General features: G+C 37.6%; 2 protein-coding genes across 2 annotated transcripts in view; one reads left to right on the plus strand and one right to left on the minus strand.

Moving 5' to 3' along the window:
* Nucleotides 1-1,123: 1,123 nt before the first annotated feature.
* Nucleotides 1,124-5,426, plus strand: snapc2 (small nuclear RNA activating complex, polypeptide 2). Its single transcript, XM_058395952.1, has 5 exons — nt 1,124-1,276; nt 2,369-2,577; nt 2,670-2,843; nt 3,404-3,980; nt 4,458-5,426. The coding sequence occupies exons 2-5, from the start codon at nt 2,374-2,376 to the stop codon at nt 4,889-4,891; spliced, it is 1,389 nt and encodes a 462-aa protein (XP_058251935.1). The 5' UTR covers nt 1,124-1,276; nt 2,369-2,373; the 3' UTR covers nt 4,892-5,426.
* A 4,095-nt stretch (nt 5,427-9,521) lies between these two features.
* muc3a (mucin 3A, cell surface associated) overlaps nt 9,522-20,072 on the minus strand; it is a 29,432-nt gene continuing 18,881 nt past the window's right edge. The window contains exons 21-31 of the mRNA XM_058395160.1: nt 19,640-19,879; nt 18,812-19,015; nt 17,822-18,061; nt 16,832-17,071; nt 16,004-16,207; nt 15,017-15,220; nt 14,056-14,920; nt 11,436-11,563; nt 11,282-11,341; nt 11,032-11,169; nt 9,522-9,625 (exon numbers count right to left, since the gene is read on the minus strand). Of these exons, the coding sequence (XP_058251143.1) occupies nt 9,522-9,625; nt 11,032-11,169; nt 11,282-11,341; nt 11,436-11,563; nt 14,056-14,920; nt 15,017-15,220; nt 16,004-16,207; nt 16,832-17,071; nt 17,822-18,061; nt 18,812-19,015; nt 19,640-19,879 (2,627 nt within the window). The remainder of the gene's footprint in view (nt 9,626-11,031; nt 11,170-11,281; nt 11,342-11,435; nt 11,564-14,055; nt 14,921-15,016; nt 15,221-16,003; nt 16,208-16,831; nt 17,072-17,821; nt 18,062-18,811; nt 19,016-19,639; nt 19,880-20,072) is intronic.

Genomic DNA, 20,072 nt, shown 5'->3' on the forward strand with positions numbered 1-20,072 from the left:
TACTACAGTAGATTACACACAGGTATAAAATAATGACGAGAACACTATATGGACAAAGGTTTGTGGACACCTGACCGACATGCCTATATGACCTTATGGTGAGCTGGTTAGAGTTAAAGTGCCCAAGCTAAATTATCAAAGATCAAAAGATATGGTTGCTTGAGGCCAATATGGTTGCAGAGGGCCTATGGACAAATCTACAGGTAGATTATGTTAGTCCATTTTCAGCAGTGAAGGGAGGATATAGATACATGTTTGTTTATTTGTTTGTTTATTTTTGTGGATAAGGCTAGTCTGTTAGAGTGAGACACTATCCACTCAGGAAGATACTGCTCTGATATAACCAAAATGACTGTTAAATGACTTTAGGACTCAGGATTATTGCTAAGATAAGAAATATAATGTCACTACATGATGCAGAAAAAGATAATTGAATGCCTTTTGAGTCTTTCGCTTTTTGAATGCCTTGCTGTCTGGATGTTCCAGTAGGTGCACAAACACGCTTCATTTAGTTCAGAAGGCAGATATGACCACATCACCCCTATCTTATCCACACTCCATTGGCTCCCAGTTATTGACCATATTCCGTATTGACCATAAAATACTACTACTGACCTATAATCAGACTTCTAGTCTTTTATGACCCAGCATGTTTACTTCAATCAAAAACTGAAGGCTTCAGCAGGTGCCAGAGATTTTTCTTACATGATCCCACAGTTATAGAACAGCCTTTCAACTGGTGTTCAGGACTAGTTTAAATCTAGGCTGAAACCATATTTGTTTAGTAAAATCTCAATAGTTTTTTCTTTGATAAAGGGACAGATTAAGGGCTTGGATGTTTGGATGTTGTCCACAAAATCTCACAAGTTCTGTCAGGTTTGTTCATAGTGGAGTGGCATCATCATAACCCTTTGCTATGGCCCCAAGTTTCTGTCATGATGGGATTACACAATTGGTCATTATGCTGCTGTTAGGGCAAAATGGGAAAAGGTTAAAAAAAATGGGGAAGGTTAAAAAAGTTCACATCAGATGAGCAATCATAAACGCTAGACTTAAGAATTGGAAGGAAGGTTTACAATGAGCTCACATATATTTTGGTGGTCCTAAGTCATCCCCACAGAGCCCAAGAGATGCCGCTGTTGCCTACATCTCCGCCAAACGCGTTTTAAAGGCTATTATCCTTTTTGGCCTTTCTAGCGATTCGTTTCAAAGGTCCATAGACAGCTACGAGTTGTGTTTTGACTTAGCAACAGTTTTATTATTCACCATAAGCTTGGTAAGTTTAAATTAATAATAAACATTGATTTTTTTCATTGTTGTATTTTGTGTAAATTCGCACAATGGTGCAATTTCGTTTGAAGCGCTTTAGCTTCATTAGCTGGCTAATCCTAGCTACTTCGCACGCTAGCATTTAGCATGAACGTATTAGTGGTCCGCTTTTCTTATAACAAATAATTTATTGTAAAGCATGTGTAGTTATAGCGCAGAATCGTGTCCTCTGAATCAATCTGTTAAATCGTAGATATCATTAACAGTGTTGGAAAGTCATTCTGTGGAGCACAGGAGAGGAGATATAGCATCTCGATGCATATATAATATATGTACGTGTACATATACAGTATGGACAAATCAAGGTCCATAAATACATGTATGAGCGAGTTTGGTGTGGAGGAACTTGACTGGCCTTTGTGATGAAATAGAGTGGAGACTGCGAGCCAGGTCAAAACTGGGATGCCTGCCTTTACCTGCACACGAATGTAATATGTAGTTTGCCCGCCCTTTGCAGCTATAACATATCTTATATAACATATCTTATGTATCTTCTGGGAAGACTTTCCACAAGGTTTAGGAGTGTGTTTATGAGAATTTTTGACCATTCCTCTAGAAGTGCATTTGTGAGGTCAGGCACTGATGTTGGATGAGAAGGCCTGGCTCACAGTCTCCGCTCTAATTCATCCCAAAGGTGTTCTATCAGGTTTAGGTCAGGTCTCCGAAGTTCATCCACACCAAACTCGCTCATCCATGTCTTTATGGACCTTGCTTTGTGCACTGGTGTACAGTCATGTTGGAACAGGAAGGGGTCATCCCCAAACTGTTCCACAAAGTTGGGAGCATGAAATTGTCCAAAATGTCTTGGTATGCTGAAGCATTAAGAGTTCCTTTCACTGGAAGTAAGAGGCCAAGCACAACACCTGAATTCAATGATTTGGAGGGGTGTCTCAAAACGCTTGGCAATATAGTGTATATATAATGTACATGTAAAGTAAATGTAAACCCCTTCTTTGTAGTTTGACCAAAACTTCACTTTAAGTGTACAGCTCGGTACTCTATGAAATGTGATTAAGTAATAATGTGTGCATTCTTTCAGGCATTATGAAGCCTCCATCTCGTCGCCGGAACATACCATCTCGTTTTTTAGAAATAAAGAAGACTGAACCAGTAAACAGGTTTCGTCCTGGGTACAATCGCCTGGAACAGCGGAGTCTTCTGCTTGCCTTGAAACAACAGAAAAGGTTAAAGACAGAATTGGATTTTTTGGCACTTCGGAAGAAAGTTCCCAAATGGTCTCTGCTTCAGGTACAGATTCCACAATGAAACACTGGTCTGATAAAGATAAAAATACTGTAAAAATTGTTAGCCTGTAATACCATTATTGTGTTTGTTTTTAGATACAGAACATGATAAAGTTTTTGAAGCAGTGTGTGGTGAAGCGGGTGTATCTGCAGGTCCAAAAACAGAGACGTGAGGAACAAAAAAACAAAGTACCAATTGAATTATGGGCAGAACTAGCACAGGAAATGGCTGGAAACAATGTGGAAACAATATCTTCTGCCTTCTCTCAAGTATGTGATCATGGAAATGTGTGCGATCGTAGTAGAAGAGATTTCTGATTTTCTTCTGTTTGTGATACTGCAATAGTACTGTAATAGAAGGAATATTTTTAAAGAGTCTGTCACTTAGATTTGTGTGTATATGTACATGCCTATACACAGTGGGGTCCAGAAGTCTGAGATTGCATTAAAAATCTGTCCTTTTTCATGAAAAGTTGTAAATGAATAAACAATATTAAAAAAGTATACAAAGTTCTGCACTATTTTTTTTATGTCAAATAACAAATGTGTGATTTGGACCATTTTAGATTTGTACAAAATGTCAGATTTTCCTCATGTCTCATTTCTCATGTTCAGGCAATACACCAGTGGATTTGAGTTGAACAAACCACATACCAAGAAAATCTGAAATTCATGTAAATATTTAGAAGATTCTACTTTTGATTCAAGTAGAAGGTAGAATATAAGGATTTTCACTAGTGGTCTCAGACTTCCATACCCCACTGTATCTTCATCTTCTAAACATGTATTTTGGGTGGAGGAATTTTATTGAATTGACTTTTCTGTTTTAGATGTTGGTAATTGCTGCCACAGAGCCCTGCAGCCTCAACCACTCAGATCCTCCACGTCCTACTGACTCTCAAAGTCCTCTAGCCAGCGGTTTGCGCACTATACCGCTGAGGCCGATGCCTAAATCCCACACTGGCTCACCTTCTCCAGTGATAGTTGTACCTGAACAGGCCAGTAAAACGCCTCAGTTACGTGGGAAGAATGCAGCTACCGATCCTTCTGCCCAAACCACCACAGTAACATCGCCCTCTAGTGTTGCTGAAGAAGTGCAAAGTGAGTTACTGGAAAAAACTGAGGCAGACAAAGACCCATCCACATCAGCCACCCCTAAATCACTCTTAAGTCAACCTGTCTCTAAACCAACACTACCAGTGCCTGCTTCAAGTACTGTGTCTACTACTGTACCCTCACTCACATCAGACTGTTGTCAGCCAGGTAAGCAACATGAAAGTGGGCTCTCTGAGCAAGTCTGGCAACACAGACCATTGGGGATGAAGAGTGTTGTGGATTTTGAAAAGATATACCAATTCATCAGCAACATCGTTCTGAATAAACCTACTCGGCCTCTTACTGCTATGGGTATGTATTTTTCCTATAACAATTTATGTCTACATGTTAATTTTATTAATTTTATATTTTGTTTATTAATGGCCCTGTTTTATCCCAACACTTCTTATATGAATTCTCTGTGTGTGCACACTACAGTCAACCATAACATTAAAACCACCTACCTAATATTGTGTAAGCCACCTTTGTCACTGATCTGCCGAGGTGTCTGAAGATGTGCAGTGTTATTATAATTTGGGCCTTGTCAGAGTCACTTGGATCTTTATTCTTGCACATTTTTCCTACTTCCAACAGATGAGATTTGAGAACGGACTGTTCACATGATGCTTAATGTATTCTGTAATCTTGTGCCATTGCAAAGAGATAATCATTGTTCACCTGTTGGTGGGCTTAATGTTATGGCTAATCTCTGTGTGTGTGTGTGTGTGTGTGTGTGTAAAGTATCCAAAAATTACAATCTTCTGATATTGTTTGTTTTAATAATCTAAGAAAGTGCAGTGTTTTTGGACCTGTTGATGTCTTTGCCTGAAGAGCTCCCCTTGCTGGACTGTAAGAAACTGCAGCATCATTTGCTTCAAGTGCATGCCCATCTGAACACGCCTGCAGCGAGGCTCAGTGAAGATCAGGGACCTGCAGTCGAAACTTCAGCTTCAACCAGAGAACCAGAACAGCGAACCACTTATCAGCATGTTACAGGACCTGATATCTCTTTACAGAGTGTACAGTCTACAAGGAAAGAGATTGTTCAGAAAGGACCAGTAACTGAGCAAGTGAAGGACACAGAATCACCATTAGTTGCTGAAGGTTTTGCGGGTCAATCATCTGCAATAAAGCTTTCAAAAGTCAGAGGTGATTGGGCCTCTGCTGGCCTATGTCCACTAAATCCATTTATGGTGCCAGTAGCCCATCTGAAACGGAAGTAACCCAAGGAACTTGCAAAAGCAGCTCTAGTTTATTTCAAAACTGTTGAGACTGACTGTATTTTAAAATTATATTTCTTTTAGGAAATAATATACAACCTGCCTTTTTTTCAAAGTGCATTGGATATGATGACAGCACTATGGTTTTTTTGTCTTTTTAGTTATCAAACACTTGTACACAGATATTTTTATTTATCCATTCCAGCTGACATCTGCCATTCTAGTGTGCTGTTTACAGAAAATGTTTGCTAAGAGAATTGTGTGGATCAAAGAAGTGTGGCTCTTTATTCAAGTATGTGTGGAAGTATGAGTGGAAGTTCAAACGTTTTGCTTACAGTCAGGTATTTCCTAATGGTGTGACATACTGATGTTTAAAATGATGCAAATTACGTTCAGTTGACCTCTGTCACTCTACACAGTTCCAAGTAAGAGAAGTGTTATAATTAAAGTTTTGATTTAATCAGATATTTTCCATGTATTATGACTGTCATAAAATAAAACAGCCCAACAGTTACATTAAAGTTCTAACATAGCCAGACACGTCATTATGTTTCATTGCCCTGTCTTCTAGATTACCATCTATGGACTGTAATATTGCAACTGTAATATAATTTTATGCCTTCTCAGTGAAATGAAACCTTAACATTCCTCAGGTAGTTACTGCTAGGTTTCACTAAAGGTATGAGGTGTATATGTAGGCTATTTCTTTTCCAACACGTGCAGATGCAAAAGAGATGCTGTAAAAATTGGAATGTAAATTGGAGGATTGTGATAAATTCACATAGTGTCCTCTGAAATTATGAGCCTGAGATCAAAACGTGTTTTAGAGGATAGATCAGAATTTCAGCTTTTGTTTCTTTTTTACCATCTCGATGTGTTAAACAAATTAGAAAATGTCATCTTTGCTGAGCAGAAATAAGCAGAATTATTGGAACAAATAGTGTCAGTTTAGACTTTTCAGTAAATCTGCTTCTTGACAATGACCATTGTTAAAATTGCTATACAAATAATACAGAACTTAATGTGTTGCACATCTCTTGCTATAACTGCATCAAACAGACTACCTAGTTACATGACAAAAACTGTCTTTCAATTTCGACTATCATTTAGAAGTCCTTTGCTGTGTTTGCAGTGTGTTTTGGCTCGTTGTTCTTTTCTGAAGTTCTTTCCAATTAGATTTGATGCATTTCTCCATAAATTAGCAAACAGAATGTTTGTGTAGACTTGTGCATTCATTCTGCTACCACCATGAGTTACATCATTAATAAATGGTAGTCAGTCTGTTACAGAAGCAGCCATGCATGCCCAAGCCATGACAGTACCTCCACCTGTTGTATAAACCTGCTGATATTTGGGTTGCATCTTATTTTATGGACTCTACCTGCTCTCAAAGTTGTCTTTGATTATGGATAAAGTATCATGATACCTTTATCATGGCATAATTCTTTCTAGGTTTTAGTACCCCAATGTACTTGATTGGATGATTGTACTTTACCTTAACTGTAAATCAGACTTCAGCAGTGTACAGCCATTGTGTTGACAGCCAGATGCCGTTTATCCTATGACCTGGCCTTGATCATGCATTCTGGTTTTCATTTGATATGAGGTGTGAGCTTTTTTGATTCAGTGTCTGTTGCTAAGCATCTAACTGTAACATTTGGACTCAATCATGTGGGTTAGCACCACAAAAGCAGTACTGACCCTGCTTCGGAGCATGTTTTCGTAACCCAGTTTTAAAAATTGAATATATATACACTACCAGTCAAAAGTTTGGACACATCTTCTAATTCCATGGTCTTTCCTGATGTTTATTTCTTTCTACATTGTAAAACAATGCTGAAGGCGGCTGAAATACACAATAATCTCGCTTGAACAGTTGATATTGAGATATGTCTGCTACTGATGCTCTGTAAAGCCTTCATAACACCTCTAATCTGAGGTGCTGTTACTTGGTGATTTCTGAGGCTGGTAACTAAATGAACTTCCCCTCTGCAGCAGAGGTAAATTTTGGTCTTGCTTTACTGGGATGGTCTTCATGTAAGCCAGTTTCATCATGGTGCTTGATGGGTTTTGCAAATGCACTTGACAATACTGTTCGTGCAAGAACTATTTCAGAACACCTGACCTTTGGTGTCTTAAAATAACAACTGACTGTTTTTTGTTGTCATTACATATGGATTACTTAAGTCCATGTGTGTTATTTCATAATCTCCAGTATTGTTCTAGAATGTAGAAAATAAATCCCTAAACAAAAAACATTTAATTAAAAGGTGTGTCCAAGCTTTTGACTGGTAGTGTACATCTCTTGAATATATATACATCTCTGGAAAAAAAATAAGAGACCACTGCCCAATCTCCAGATTGGAACCCTATTGAAAACCTCTGGAATGTCATCAAGAGAAAGATGGATGGTCACAAACTATCAAGCAAAGCTGAGCTGAGCTTTTTTGCAAAAAGAGTGGTATAAAGGTACTCAACAGCAATGTGAAAAACTGGTGGAGAGCAAATCGGGGTTATTCCACCAAATACTGATTTCTTAATGTTATTTAGCCGAAGCATTAACACAATTTGTTTTCAAATTATTTGCATTTTGTTTTATTTGAGTTATTAAAGCTCTGCAAATACTGCATGATCTTGGGTTATTTTGATGTTTTGTCATTTCCTTTAAATATACACTCTAAATAACAATAGTTCTATTTTGAATTTAGGAGAAATATTGTCAGCAGTTCACAAAAAATGAAACAAAACTGTTCATCTCACCAATACATGAACCGGTAAGAAAAAAACATAAGAAACTGATTATTTTGCAGTGGTCTCTTATTTTTCAGAGCTGTATATTATGTACAATTATATATTTACATACATACATATTATATATACATACATGCATACATGAGACAGAGAGAGAGAGAGAGAGAGCGAAAGTAGAAAACAACATTGGAAGGTAGATTAATTTATATTTTAATAAGCAATAAATAATGTATGTGGCTCGTACAGGATTACTGTGGGTGATTAAATAAATTATTGATACAGACATAAAATATAAAGTAAAATAGTTCAAAGATACATAGTCTAAATAAATACTAATGTTATTTACATAAATACATAGAATCTTTTCAATTAAAACATTCATGATTGTGTAGTGTTTCTTCTGTCTTGCTTCAAATGTAATTAATACATAAGAAATAGTGTAGTGTATCCTCCATTGAGGATAACGTCTTAACACTTTTTTGTTCTAGTTTTTAGTTTTGTGAATTAAACATCATATTGTTAAAGTTGTCAAAGTTATGCACTTCTGGCCTTTACAAAGAGCTGTGGTTCTGAGGATTGCTGAATCGCATCTGTTGAATACAATATAATATGAACAAGTTAATATGTGTTGATTGCTCAGTTAAATACATCTGAACTCACATACATCTTCCTTTCAACACTTCTCCCAACTTTTAAATATCAGGTTTATTCCCAAGGCCATGTATTCTATTACTAATGTTTTTGTTTTTGTTTTTTTTTAAATATATTTTTCATTTACTAAATATTTATTTCTTTAAAAAAATGTAGGCCAGAAGAATATTTTGCCTATTGTCCAAACAGTTTTATCTTAATTGAGCTCTTTCACAGATTTCTGTTCTATTGTTCTTATTTTTCACAGTATAGTATTTGTATAAAGCACATATTGGTATATAAAGGACAAAATGTATAAAGGTACTTATAACATGCAACTAGCTAGTGAGACTGGATACTTTTCTTAAGATCTGTAATATATTTGTAGACCATTGAAAAACTAAATGCACTTTCTGTTAAGGTATTCCATTATTATATAAGTTGAATGTTATTTAGTAGTAAGCCTTGGTGATTGATCTTATGTTTCATTCTTCAATATGTTTCACTCATAATCAGATAAGCTTCACTTGTTCCACCTAGATTTACTACTTAAAGGATTTTATTACTTTATTACTACTACCTGTCATAAATTTAGATTTTGAGATTGTAGATCTTTCTGTACTTACTGGATAATTGTTGTGCAGAGACTAGAGTGAAATTTAATTTTGAGGCAAGTTGACTTGGAGGGAAGAAGGGTGTGTGGAAGAGGTTGTTCTGTGAGGTGTGGTACTCTGACTGAAGTTCTCATTTGATTGTGCAGGATTATCATAGGCTTCATTAAAAACTGTAATACAACAGGGTTGTCATTCATTTAACTCATAGTAGTTAACAACAATTTTAACAACAAAATTACTGAAGACAGATATGTTCTGCATGACACCATCTATTGTTATAACATAAAACCCAATTAATAATGTGTATTTATAATAATAGTTAGAAATTAATACTTTGTAGCTGTGCCATGGCATAAAAAAAATTAATAACTTGATATACATGCATGCTGGTACCTGAAAAAGATGTGTTTGGTCTTTTTTGTGAGGGCCACTCAAAGTCATCATCTATCCACTGATTCACAAGAGCTTCCTTATTGTCTTTATTCCTGTGCAACAGTGTATAACAAGTGAAATAAGGTGGTCATAATGGGATGTACATTTGCAAAAAAAGTAATTTGTATATCATTAACAAACTTCATACCTCTTTTCTTTTCTTTTATTAAGCCAGACATATGCCGAAAGCACTGCTATAGCTATTATTAAAACCACAGCAACAACTGCCATTCCAGTATAGAAGCCCACTTTGTGAACTTGGTACTTGCAATCTTCTCCAAGATACCAATTTGCATCTGTCTGAAGGCAGCTAAAAAGCACAAAATGACACAGGACTAAGCACTCAAAGTTAAGTCATCAAAATTTCTACTACTACTACTACTACTACTACTACTATTTTAACATTTTAAAACTGTTTTCACACCAGCATGTTTACAAGATAGAATAAATAAAAACTAGAATTTAGCATTTCCAGAAGAAAATGTGTGTGATTGTGAAAAGCAAAGCAATATGTTGCTTAAACTATTGCAATACATTGTCAAATAATATATACAAGCTAAAGTCACAAATACACTTAAAACTCCATATAAAATAAACTATAATACTTATCAGCATGAAAAGTAATAGCACACCTAAGCAGCATTTTAGCGTTGGAACCGTGTTTCTAGCTATTATCGTTAAAGCGTTAAAGCGTTTAAGCGATATGTTGCTTAAACTATTGCAATAAATTCTCAAATAATATATAAATACAGCTCCAAGCAGGTCTCAAACCCAGGTCTCCAGCATGGGAGGCTGCGTGCTAACAAAGTACCACACAGCAACGTGACTTATATACAAGCTATACATGCTATATACAACTCGCCTGCACAGCACCTACTGCTAACCTCCGTTACATATATAAAGACTATACAAGCTTAAACTATTGCAAAACATTCTCAAATAATAAATACAAACTAAAGTTACAGTTAAAATATGAAGTCTAAACGAACTAGTGTGTGCGCTCTGCTTAAATATCCATATGAAATCCAGGAAGTGAACCACAGCTAAAGTTTAAGATGGTATGTGTAGTAGTATTTACCAACACCGCTTTGCCTGCACCTACCGCTAGTCTCCGTTACGTATATAAAAGCTATACATGCTTAAATGATTGCAAAACATTCTCAAATAATAAACACTACAGTTACAGTTAAAATATGAAGTCTAAATGAACTAGCGTGTGCGCTATGCTTAAATGTCCGTACGAAACCCAGGAAGTGAAGCATAGCTAAAGTTTATGGTAGTATGTGGCTGTAAGAGTTAGAATTCAAGCTGTAGGACCAGTTTAAAGACGATACGACTTTAAAAAAAGAAAAACCTCTAGCTGATGTCACAGCTAGCCGTATGGAAACCAGGAAGTAAAGTCCATGAAAAATGCATTTAAAAATTAATATAAAATAAACTATAATACTTATCTGCATGAAAAGTAATAGCACACTTAAGCACAACATGAGCAACATTTTAGCATTGGCACCATGTTTCTAGCTATTACCGTTTAAGACTAGTAGCGAGTCCAGGAACCGGGATAATAATAATTTCACACCTACGCAAACACACTAATAAATAGTGACGATAACAACTAATTATACCAATAATTTTAGCATTAGCACTGTCACAAGATCATTTACAAAAAAAGTACTCACTAGCAGGCTGGTCCTTGCTTGGAAACCTCACAGGTACCTTTGTTCATACAGATCTTTGGAAAAGGATGATCAGGATGGCATGGGTTGACACATGCTAGTTTACCCATCACAGTAGCATTAGTGAAATACTGACGGTACTCCTCAGGAAGCATTGCTGTAACTTTATCACAGTACTCTAACAACAAAGGAAGTGTCTTGTCATCATACAATTCAAATACATTATGATTAACGAGATGATTTTAATACTTTTCTGTATAAAAGGTTATGTTAGAAATGTGTTAAAGTACCTTTTTCATTCAGTTCAGTTTTTTTGACCTGGACATCACTAACAGTAAAGTTTGGGCATGCTGGAGAAGGAAAAATATGTTAAGGTTTTTCCCCATTTTTTTTTTTTAAATAAAAATCATTTGAAATATAGATGGAGCAATAAAGAAAACATACCAATGGATGTGGAATTACAGTCTGTAACTGATTCAACAGCGTTTTCGATAGACTTATAAACCTCGTTATAGCCTTCATTTACATTGTTGTTTTCAATTTTCACAACAATATCATGCTTAACAATTACACTGGGGACAAAATTGGATAAAAGTAAACAGATAATCAACATGAAACATGAATTAAGAGACATAATGTGGAATTTGTAAGAATATAATACTTCTTTCAAACACTGAATTTGTGTTTTAAGATGCTTACTTTTTAGAAATTGATACTTCCTTCTTAACCCTTTTGCTCTGCATTCGGCCCGTGAAAGAATTTCCGCCACTATGGTTTAAAGAGATTTTGAGAGCATTTAGTCTAAAATATTTGTTTACAGAGAATTTCATTTCTAACCAGTTATATAACAGTATTTTATATATATATATATATATATATATATATATATATATATATATATATATATATATATATATAATTGTTCTATGAAGTTGTATAAAAGAGCAGATATACCTCAGTGTTATATTTGTAATATTTAAGAAGTTTTCAATCTTGGCTTTGTAGTATGGTATCATCTGTAAGAAAACAGATATGACATTCTTGTCAAGTGCATTAAAACTTGAAGAGACAAGTGTTGCTCACACTGATTTCTTAGATTAAGAAAGGTTATTTGAGGCACTGTTTATAACTGGTAGTAGCATGCAACTTGATTGATTATATCACAAGTGGATAGTCTAAGTATAAGGGGTCATATGTGCCTTGCAGACAAATTGCAATCAGTTCACACAAAGCACATTTAGAGATGCTCCAGGGTGCATATAGCTGCAATGAAGTTGCCTCATGTATGCTTACCAATGTCAATGCTTTCCGGACAATTTTGAACGCCCAACTATTCATCCATTTTGGCAGGTTCATGGTTTTCACATGGGATTCAGCTACCTTTGACAATCCTAGTCATGCTGTTGTGTCTGATACACCTGCCTCTAGTGTTCTGTCTTGTTTTATTTATATACTTGTCAGGGTTGTGGATCCAGAGTCTATCCCAGGAACACTTGGTGTGATTAACTGTGCCCATAGAGGCCTAACCTTTATTTTAATCTAGGAATGACACTTAAAAACATACTGGAGTTGGAACTGCCATTGAGACATAAATTTTGCATAGTTTTCACTTTCAGATAATTAATTAAAGGGAACTTCTAAAGTATGATACTCTCGCATATTAAGTTGTGGGCTCAAATTATTTACACTGTACACTTTTACATTTTCTTAATTCCTTCTTTTTTCTGCTTGTTTCATTGATGAGTAAAGCACATGTTTAGCACAGCAGAAACTGCACAAAATGTGGCATGGTGAAATTAGGAAATGCCATCCAATACCGACTGTTTTAGGTGCATTTACCAACCCTCGAGTAATGCAATCACAAGTGGTCACAAATGAGTTAAGCAATCAAGGCTTATGTTAATATACAGGGCCTCTCCATACAAACACATTTAAAACATTGTAACAGCTGTCAGTACTGAACAGTGGTGGGCCTTCTCTGCTGGCCTAAACAGCAGTGATCTGAATCACTGACTTGCATTTTAATATATTTAATATATTTTTCCATGAACGTGTATTAAATTATTTCCAATAGTCTATTCTCTACATGTCATAGCTTTTCTCTTGGTTGCGCTGCTTCCAGTAGTGTATATTTATGATGAGTATTTATCCAATCATATTTCAGCCAGTGGCTGACATCATGTGTTGCCAGGGTGAAAGAAATCTGCCTTAAGGCCTTCAGAATCAATAGTTGCAGGTGCCCGTAGCTTAAAATAAGTGGCAATGAAATTGTTACATTAACCAATCAGATTTCGAGTTGGCATCACTGGGGCCATCTAGCAGGCATACGATTACAGCAGCAATTTCCCATCCTTTGATTGAATAATTGGAGTAGTCAGACTAAATAAACTAAATAAGAATATATACATTTTAACTCACAACGGCTGACAGAGGAGAAAAAATCGATTTGGTCGCAGACATCCTTACAAATGCATTTTCAAGGTGGACTGTCATAAAATTGACAGTTCCTTGTGAGGTGTGAAATACTGTAGCCTAATTTCTTTTTTACTTTGCTATTTAAGGCTTGATTAGTATCTATTGCTGTAGTGTCATAATGATGATATAGAGGTGGATTAATTCAGGAAGGACACCAGTGAAGGCCTAGGTGTGAAATGCATGGCCTGCCACTGGTACTGAAGCATACATTTTAAGAGCTAATTTGAAAAATAATTAGGTGGTGGATACAGTATTTATAAATCACCTGAGCTCTGAATTCTTGTACAAAATCTTTATATTCTTGTGAGGATGTATTTTGGTATTGAGGGATATATTCCTTTTTTATTTCTATTTCAGCAACGGCTGTCCTTTCAATTGTATCTGAAAAAAAATGGAGTAGGTAAGTATGATGTAAATTATTTCCGAACTACAATCAACAACAAATGATTTTTGTGTCTTAGAATTGGCACTACCCTCATTGACATGTAACCACTTAAAATATCAAACTATTTGTATTTAAAACTGTCAAATGTACAAGAAATAATTTAAGATACCTGGAACTTGGATTTCAATTACAGCACTGCAGTACCTTCCTGTAAAAGCAGGGGGGCAGTAACAGCCATTGGCTGTTGGAGTTCCACCATTGTCACATATTATTGGTGGTTTTGTAGTAGTAGTTGTAGTGGCTGTTTCGATGGCACGTGTTGTTGTGGCTAGTGATGTGGATGCAACAGGGGTTTCTGTGGTTGTTGAACTCTTAGCTGTTGTGGCAGGATTAATAGTTGGTAGGGTTTCAAGTGATGTAGTTGGAATGGAGTTGTTTGTGGATGTTTCCAAAGGCTTGGTGGTTGTGGTAGAGTCACTAGTCATGCATGCATTTGTAGTTGTGAGAGAATGGTCTATGGTTGTTTTTGAACTCTCAGCTGTTATGCTAGAGTCACTAGTTGGTGCAGTTGCATCGGGTGTAGTTGTAAGGGAGTTGGCTGTGGTTGTTTCTGAACTTTCAACTGTTGTGGCAGAATCAGTAGTTGGTATAGTTGCATCTGGTGTAGTTGTAAGGGAGTTGTTTGTGGTTGTTTCTGAACTCTCAGCTGTTGTGGCAGAATCAGTAGTTGGTAGGGGTTCAACTGAGGTAGTTGGAATGGAATTGTCTGTGGTTGTATACAAATTCTTGGTTGTTGTGGCAGAGTCACTGCTTGTCATGTCTGCATTTGTAGTTGTAAGAGAGTTGGCTTGGCTTGTTTCTGAACTCTGAGCTGTTGTGCTAGAATCACTACTTGGTGCAGTTGCATCGAGTGTAGTTGTAAGGGAGTTGTTTGTGGTTGTTTCTGAACTCTCGGCTGTTGTGGGAGAATCAGTAGGTGGTTGGGGTTCAACTGATGTAGTTGGATTAAAGTTGCCTGTGGTTGTTTCCAAACTCTTAGTTGTTGTGTCAGAGTCACTACTTGTCATGTCTGCATTTGTAGTTGTAAGAGAGTTGGCTGTGGTTGTTTCTGAACTCTCAGTAGTTGTGGCAGAATTAGTAGTTGGTATAGTTACGTCTGGTGTACTGGTAAGAGATTTGGCTGTGGTTGTTTCTGAACTCTCGGCTGTTGTGGCAGAATCAGTAGTTGGTAGGGGTTCAATTGATGTAGTTGGAATGAAGTTGTCTGTGGTTGTTTCTGAACTCTTGCTTGTTGTTTCAGAGTCACTACTTGTCATGTCTGCATTTGTAGTGGTAAGATAGTTCACTGTGGTTGTTTCTGAACTCTCAGCTGTTGTGGCAGAATCAGTAGTTGGTAGGGGTTTAACTGATGTAGTTGGAATGAAATTGTCTGTGGTTGTTTCCAAATTCGTGGTTGTTGTAGCAGCGTCACCACTTGTCATGTCTGCATTTGTAGTTGTAAGAGAGATGGATGTGGTTGTTTCTGAACTCTCAGTTGTTGTGGCAGAATCAGTAATTGGTTGGGCTTCAACTGATGTAGTTGGATTATAGTTGTCTGTGGTTGTTTCCAAATTCTTGGTTGTTGTAGCATCACCACTTGTCATGTCTGCATTTGTAGTTGTAAGAGAGTTCACTGTGGTTGTTTCTGAACTCTCAGTAGTTGTGGCAGAATTAGTAGTTGGTATAGTTACGTCTGGTGTTGTAAGAGATTTGGCTGTGGTTGTTTCTGAACTCTCAGCTGTTGTGGCAGAATTAGTACTTGATATAGTTGTTTCTGGTGTAGTTGTAAGGGAGTTGTCTGTAGTTGTTTCTGAACTATCAGTTGTTGTTGCAGAGTCACTACTTGTCATGTCTGCATTTGTAGTTGTAAGAGAGTTGGCTGTGGTTGTTTCTGAACTCTCAGTAGTTGTGGCAGAATCAGTAATTGGTTGGGCTTCAACTGATGTAGTTGGATTATAGTTGTCTGTGGTTGTTTCCGAATTCTTGGTTGTTGTAGCAGAGTCACCACTTGTCATGTCTGCATTTGTAGTTGTAAGAGAGTTGGCTGTGGTTGTTTCTGAACTCTCAGTAGTTGTGGCAGAATTAGTAGTTGGTATAGTTACGTCTGGTGTACTGGTAAGAGATTTGGCTGTGGTTGTTTCTGAACTCTCGGCTGTTGTGGCAGAATCAGTAGTTGGTAGGGGTTCAATTGATGTAGTTGGAATGAAGTTGTCTGTGGTTGTTTCTGAACTCTTGCTTGTTGTTTCAGAGTCACTACTTGTCATGTCTGCATTTGTAGTGGTAAGATAGTTCACTGTGGTTGTTTCTGAACTCTCAGCTGTTGTGGCAGAATCAGTAGTTGGCAGGGGTTTAACTGATGTAGTTGGAATGAAATTGTCTGTGGTTGTTTCCAAATTCATGGTTGTTGTAGCAGCGTCACCACTTGTCATGTCTGCATTTGTAGTTGTAAGAGAGATGGATGTGGTTGTTTCTGAACTCTCAGTAGTTGTGGAAGAATCAGTAATTGGTTGGGCTTCAACTGATGTAGTTGGATTATAGTTGTCTGTGGTTGTTTCCAAATTCTTGGTTGTTGTAGCAGCATCACCACTTGTCATGTCTGCATTTGTAGTTGTAAGAGAGTTGGCTGTGGTTGTTTCTGAACTCTCAGTAGTTGTGGCAGAATCAGTAGGTGGTATAGTTGAATCGGGTGTAGTTGTAAGAAAGTTGTCTGTGGTTGTTTCTGAACTCTCAGCTGTTGTGGCAGAATCAGTAGTTGGTAGGGGTTCAACTGACGTAGTTGGATTATAGTTGTCTGTGGTTGTTTCCGAATTCTTGGTTGTTGTAGCAGAGTCACCACTTGTCATGTCTGCATTTGTAGTTGTAAGAGAGTTGGCTGTGGTTGTTTCTGAACTCTCAGTAGTTGTGGCAGAATTAGTAGTTGGTATAGTTACGTCTGGTGTACTGGTAAGAGATTTGGCTGTGGTTGTTTCTGAACTCTCGGCTGTTGTGGCAGAATCAGTAGTTGCTAGGGGTTCAATTGATGTAGTTGGAATGAAGTTGTCTGTGGTTGTTTCTGAACTCTTGCTTGTTGTTTCAGAGTCACTACTTGTCATGTCTGCATTTGTAGTGGTAAGATAGTTCACTGTGGTTGTTTCTGAACTCTCAGTAGTTGTGGCAGAATCAGTAATTGGTTGGGCTTCAACTGATGTAGATGGATTATAGTTGTCTGTGGTTGTTTCCAAATTCTTGGTTGTTGTAGCAGCATCACTACTTGTCATGTCTGCATTTGTAGTTGCAAGAGAGTTCACTGTGGTTGTTTCTGAACTCTCAGCTGTTGTGGCAGAATTAGTAGTTGGTATAGTTGCTTCTGGTGTAGTTGTAAGGGAGTTGTCTGCAGTTGTTTCTGAACTATCAGTTGTTGTTGCAGAGTCACTACTTGTCATGTCTGCATTTGTAGTTGTAAGAGAGATGGATGTGGTTGTTTCTGAACTCTCAGTAGTTGTGGCAGGATTAGTAGTTGGTATAGTTACGTCTGGTGTTGTAAGAGATTTGGCTGTGGTTGTTTCTGAACTCTCAGCTGTTGTGGCAGAATTAGTAGTTGGTATAGTTGCTTCTGGTGTAGTTGTAAGGGAGTTGTCTGTAGTTGTTTCTGAACTATCAGTTGTTGTTGCAGAGTCACTACTTGTCATGTCTGCATTTGTAGTTGTAAGAGAGTTGGCTGTGGTTGTTTCTGAACTCTCAGCTGTTGTGGCAGAATCAGTAGTTGGTAGCGGTTCAACTGATGTAGTTGGATTAAAGTTGTCTGTGGTTGTTTCCGAATTCTTGGTTGTTGTAGCAGAGTCACCACTTGTCATGTCTGCATTTGTAGTTGTAAGAGAGTTGGCTGTGGTTGTTTCTGAACTCTCAGTAGTTGTGGCAGAATTAGTAGTTGGTATAGTTACGTCTGGTGTACTGGTAAGAGATTTGACTGTGGTTGTTTCTGAACTCTCGGCTGTTGTGGCAGAATCAGTAGTTGCTAGGGGTTCAATTGATGTAGTTGGAATGAAGTTGTCTGTGGTTGTTTCTGAACTCTTGCTTGTTGTTTCAGAGTCACTACTTGTCATGTCTGCATTTGTAGTGGTAAGATAGTTCACTGTGGTTGTTTCTGAACTCTCAGTAGTTGTGGCAGAATCAGTAATTGGTTGGGCTTCAACTGATGTAGATGGATTATAGTTGTCTGTGGTTGTTTCCAAATTCTTGGTTGTTGTAGCAGCATCACTACTTGTCATGTCTGCATTTGTAGTTGCAAGAGAGTTCACTGTGGTTGTTTCTGAACTCTCAGCTGTTGTGGCAGAATTAGTAGTTGGTATAGTTGCTTCTGGTGTAGTTGTAAGGGAGTTGTCTGCAGTTGTTTCTGAACTATCAGTTGTTGTTGCAGAGTCACTACTTGTCATGTCTGCATTTGTAGTTGTAAGAGAGATGGATGTGGTTGTTTCTGAACTCTCAGTAGTTGTGGCAGAATTAGTAGTTGGTATAGTTACGTCTGGTGTTGTAAGAGATTTGGCTGTGGTTGTTTCTGAACTCTCAGCTGTTGTGGCAGAATTAGTAGTTGGTATAGTTGCTTCTGGTGTAGTTGTAAGGGAGTTGTCTGTAGTTGTTTCTGAACTATCAGTTGTTGTTGCAGAGTCACTACTTGTCATGTCTGCATTTGTAGTTGTAAGAGAGTTGGCTGTGGTTGTTTCTGAACTCTCAGCTGTTGTGGCAGAATCAGTAGTTGGTAGGGGTTCAACTGATGTAGTTGGATTATAGTTGTCTGTGGTTGTTTCCGAATTCTTGGTTGTTGTAGCAGAGTCACCACTTGTCATGTCTGCATTTGTAGTTGTAAGAGAGTTGGCTGTGGTTGTTTCTGAACTCTCAGTAGTTGTGGCAGAATTAGTAGTTGGTATAGTTACGTCTGGTGTACTGGTAAGAGATTTGGCTGTGGTTGTTTCTGAACTCTCGGCTGTTGTGGCAGAATCAGTAGTTGGTAGGGGTTCAATTGATGTAGTTGGAATGAAGTTGTCTGTGGTTGTTTCTGAACTCTTGCTTGTTGTTTCAGAGTCACTACTTGTCATGTCTGCATTTGTAGTGGTAAGATAGTTCACTGTGGTTGTTTCTGAACTCTCAGCTGTTGTGGCAGAATCAGTAGTTGGTAGGGGTTTAACTGATGTAGTTGGAATGAAATTGTCTGTGGTTGTTTCCAAATTCATGGTTGTTGTAGCAGCGTCACCACTTGTCATGTCTGCATTTGTAGTTGTAAGAGAGATGGATGTGGTTGTTTCTGAACTCTCAGTAGTTGTGGAAGAATCAGTAATTGGTTGGGCTTCAACTGATGTAGTTGGATTATAGTTGTCTGTGGTTGTTTCCAAATTCTTGGTTGTTGTAGCAGCATCACCACTTGTCATGTCTGCATTTGTAGTTGTAAGAGAGTTGGCTGTGGTTGTTTCTGAACTCTCAGTAGTTGTGGCAGAATCAGTAGGTGGTATAGTTGAATCGGGTGTAGTTGTAAGAAAGTTGTCTGTGGTTGTTTCTGAACTCTCAGCTGTTGTGGCAGAATCAGTAGTTGGTAGGGGTTCAACTGACGTACTTGGATTATAGTTGTCTGTGGTTGTTTCCGAATTCTTGGTTGTTGTAGCAGAGTCACCACTTGTCATGTCTGCATTTGTAGTTGTAAGAGAGTTGGCTGTGGTTGTTTCTGAACTCTCAGTAGTTGTGGCAGAATTAGTAGTTGGTATAGTTACGTCTGGTGTACTGGTAAGAGATTTGGATGTGGTTGTTTCTGAACTCTCGGCTGTTGTGGCAGAATCAGTAGTTGCTAGGGGTTCAATTGATGTAGTTGGAATGAAGTTGTCTGTGGTTGTTTCTGAACTCTTGCTTGTTGTTTCAGAGTCACTACTTGTCATGTCTGCATTTGTAGTGGTAAGATAGTTCACTGTGGTTGTTTCTGAACTCTCAGTAGTTGTGGCAGAATCAGTAATTGGTTGGGCTTCAACTGATGTAGATGGATTATAGTTGTCTGTGGTTGTTTCCAAATTCTTGGTTGTTGTAGCAGCATCACTACTTGTCATGTCTGCATTTGTAGTTGCAAGAGAGTTCACTGTGGTTGTTTCTGAACTCTCAGCTGTTGTGGCAGAATTAGTAGTTGGTATAGTTGCTTCTGGTGTAGTTGTAAGGGAGTTGTCTGC

Source organism: Hemibagrus wyckioides, linkage group LG07, assembly GCF_019097595.1.
Source record: "Hemibagrus wyckioides isolate EC202008001 linkage group LG07, SWU_Hwy_1.0, whole genome shotgun sequence".
Taxonomy (NCBI): domain Eukaryota; kingdom Metazoa; phylum Chordata; class Actinopteri; order Siluriformes; family Bagridae; genus Hemibagrus; species Hemibagrus wyckioides.

What these genes read in the sequence shown, in the direction of transcription:
- snapc2 (XM_058395952.1), top strand. Translation starts at nt 2,374, where the DNA reads ATGAAGCCTCCATCTCGTCGCCGGAACATACCATCTCGTTTTTTAGAA. An exon ending in TATCTTCTGCCTTCTCTCAA is followed by an intron (nt 2,844 to 3,403) that starts GTATGTGATCAT and finishes TTTCTGTTTTAG; the next exon opens with ATGTTGGTAATTGCTGCCAC. An exon ending in TCGGCCTCTTACTGCTATGG is followed by an intron (nt 3,981 to 4,457) that starts GTATGTATTTTT and finishes TAATAATCTAAG; the next exon opens with AAAGTGCAGTGTTTTTGGAC.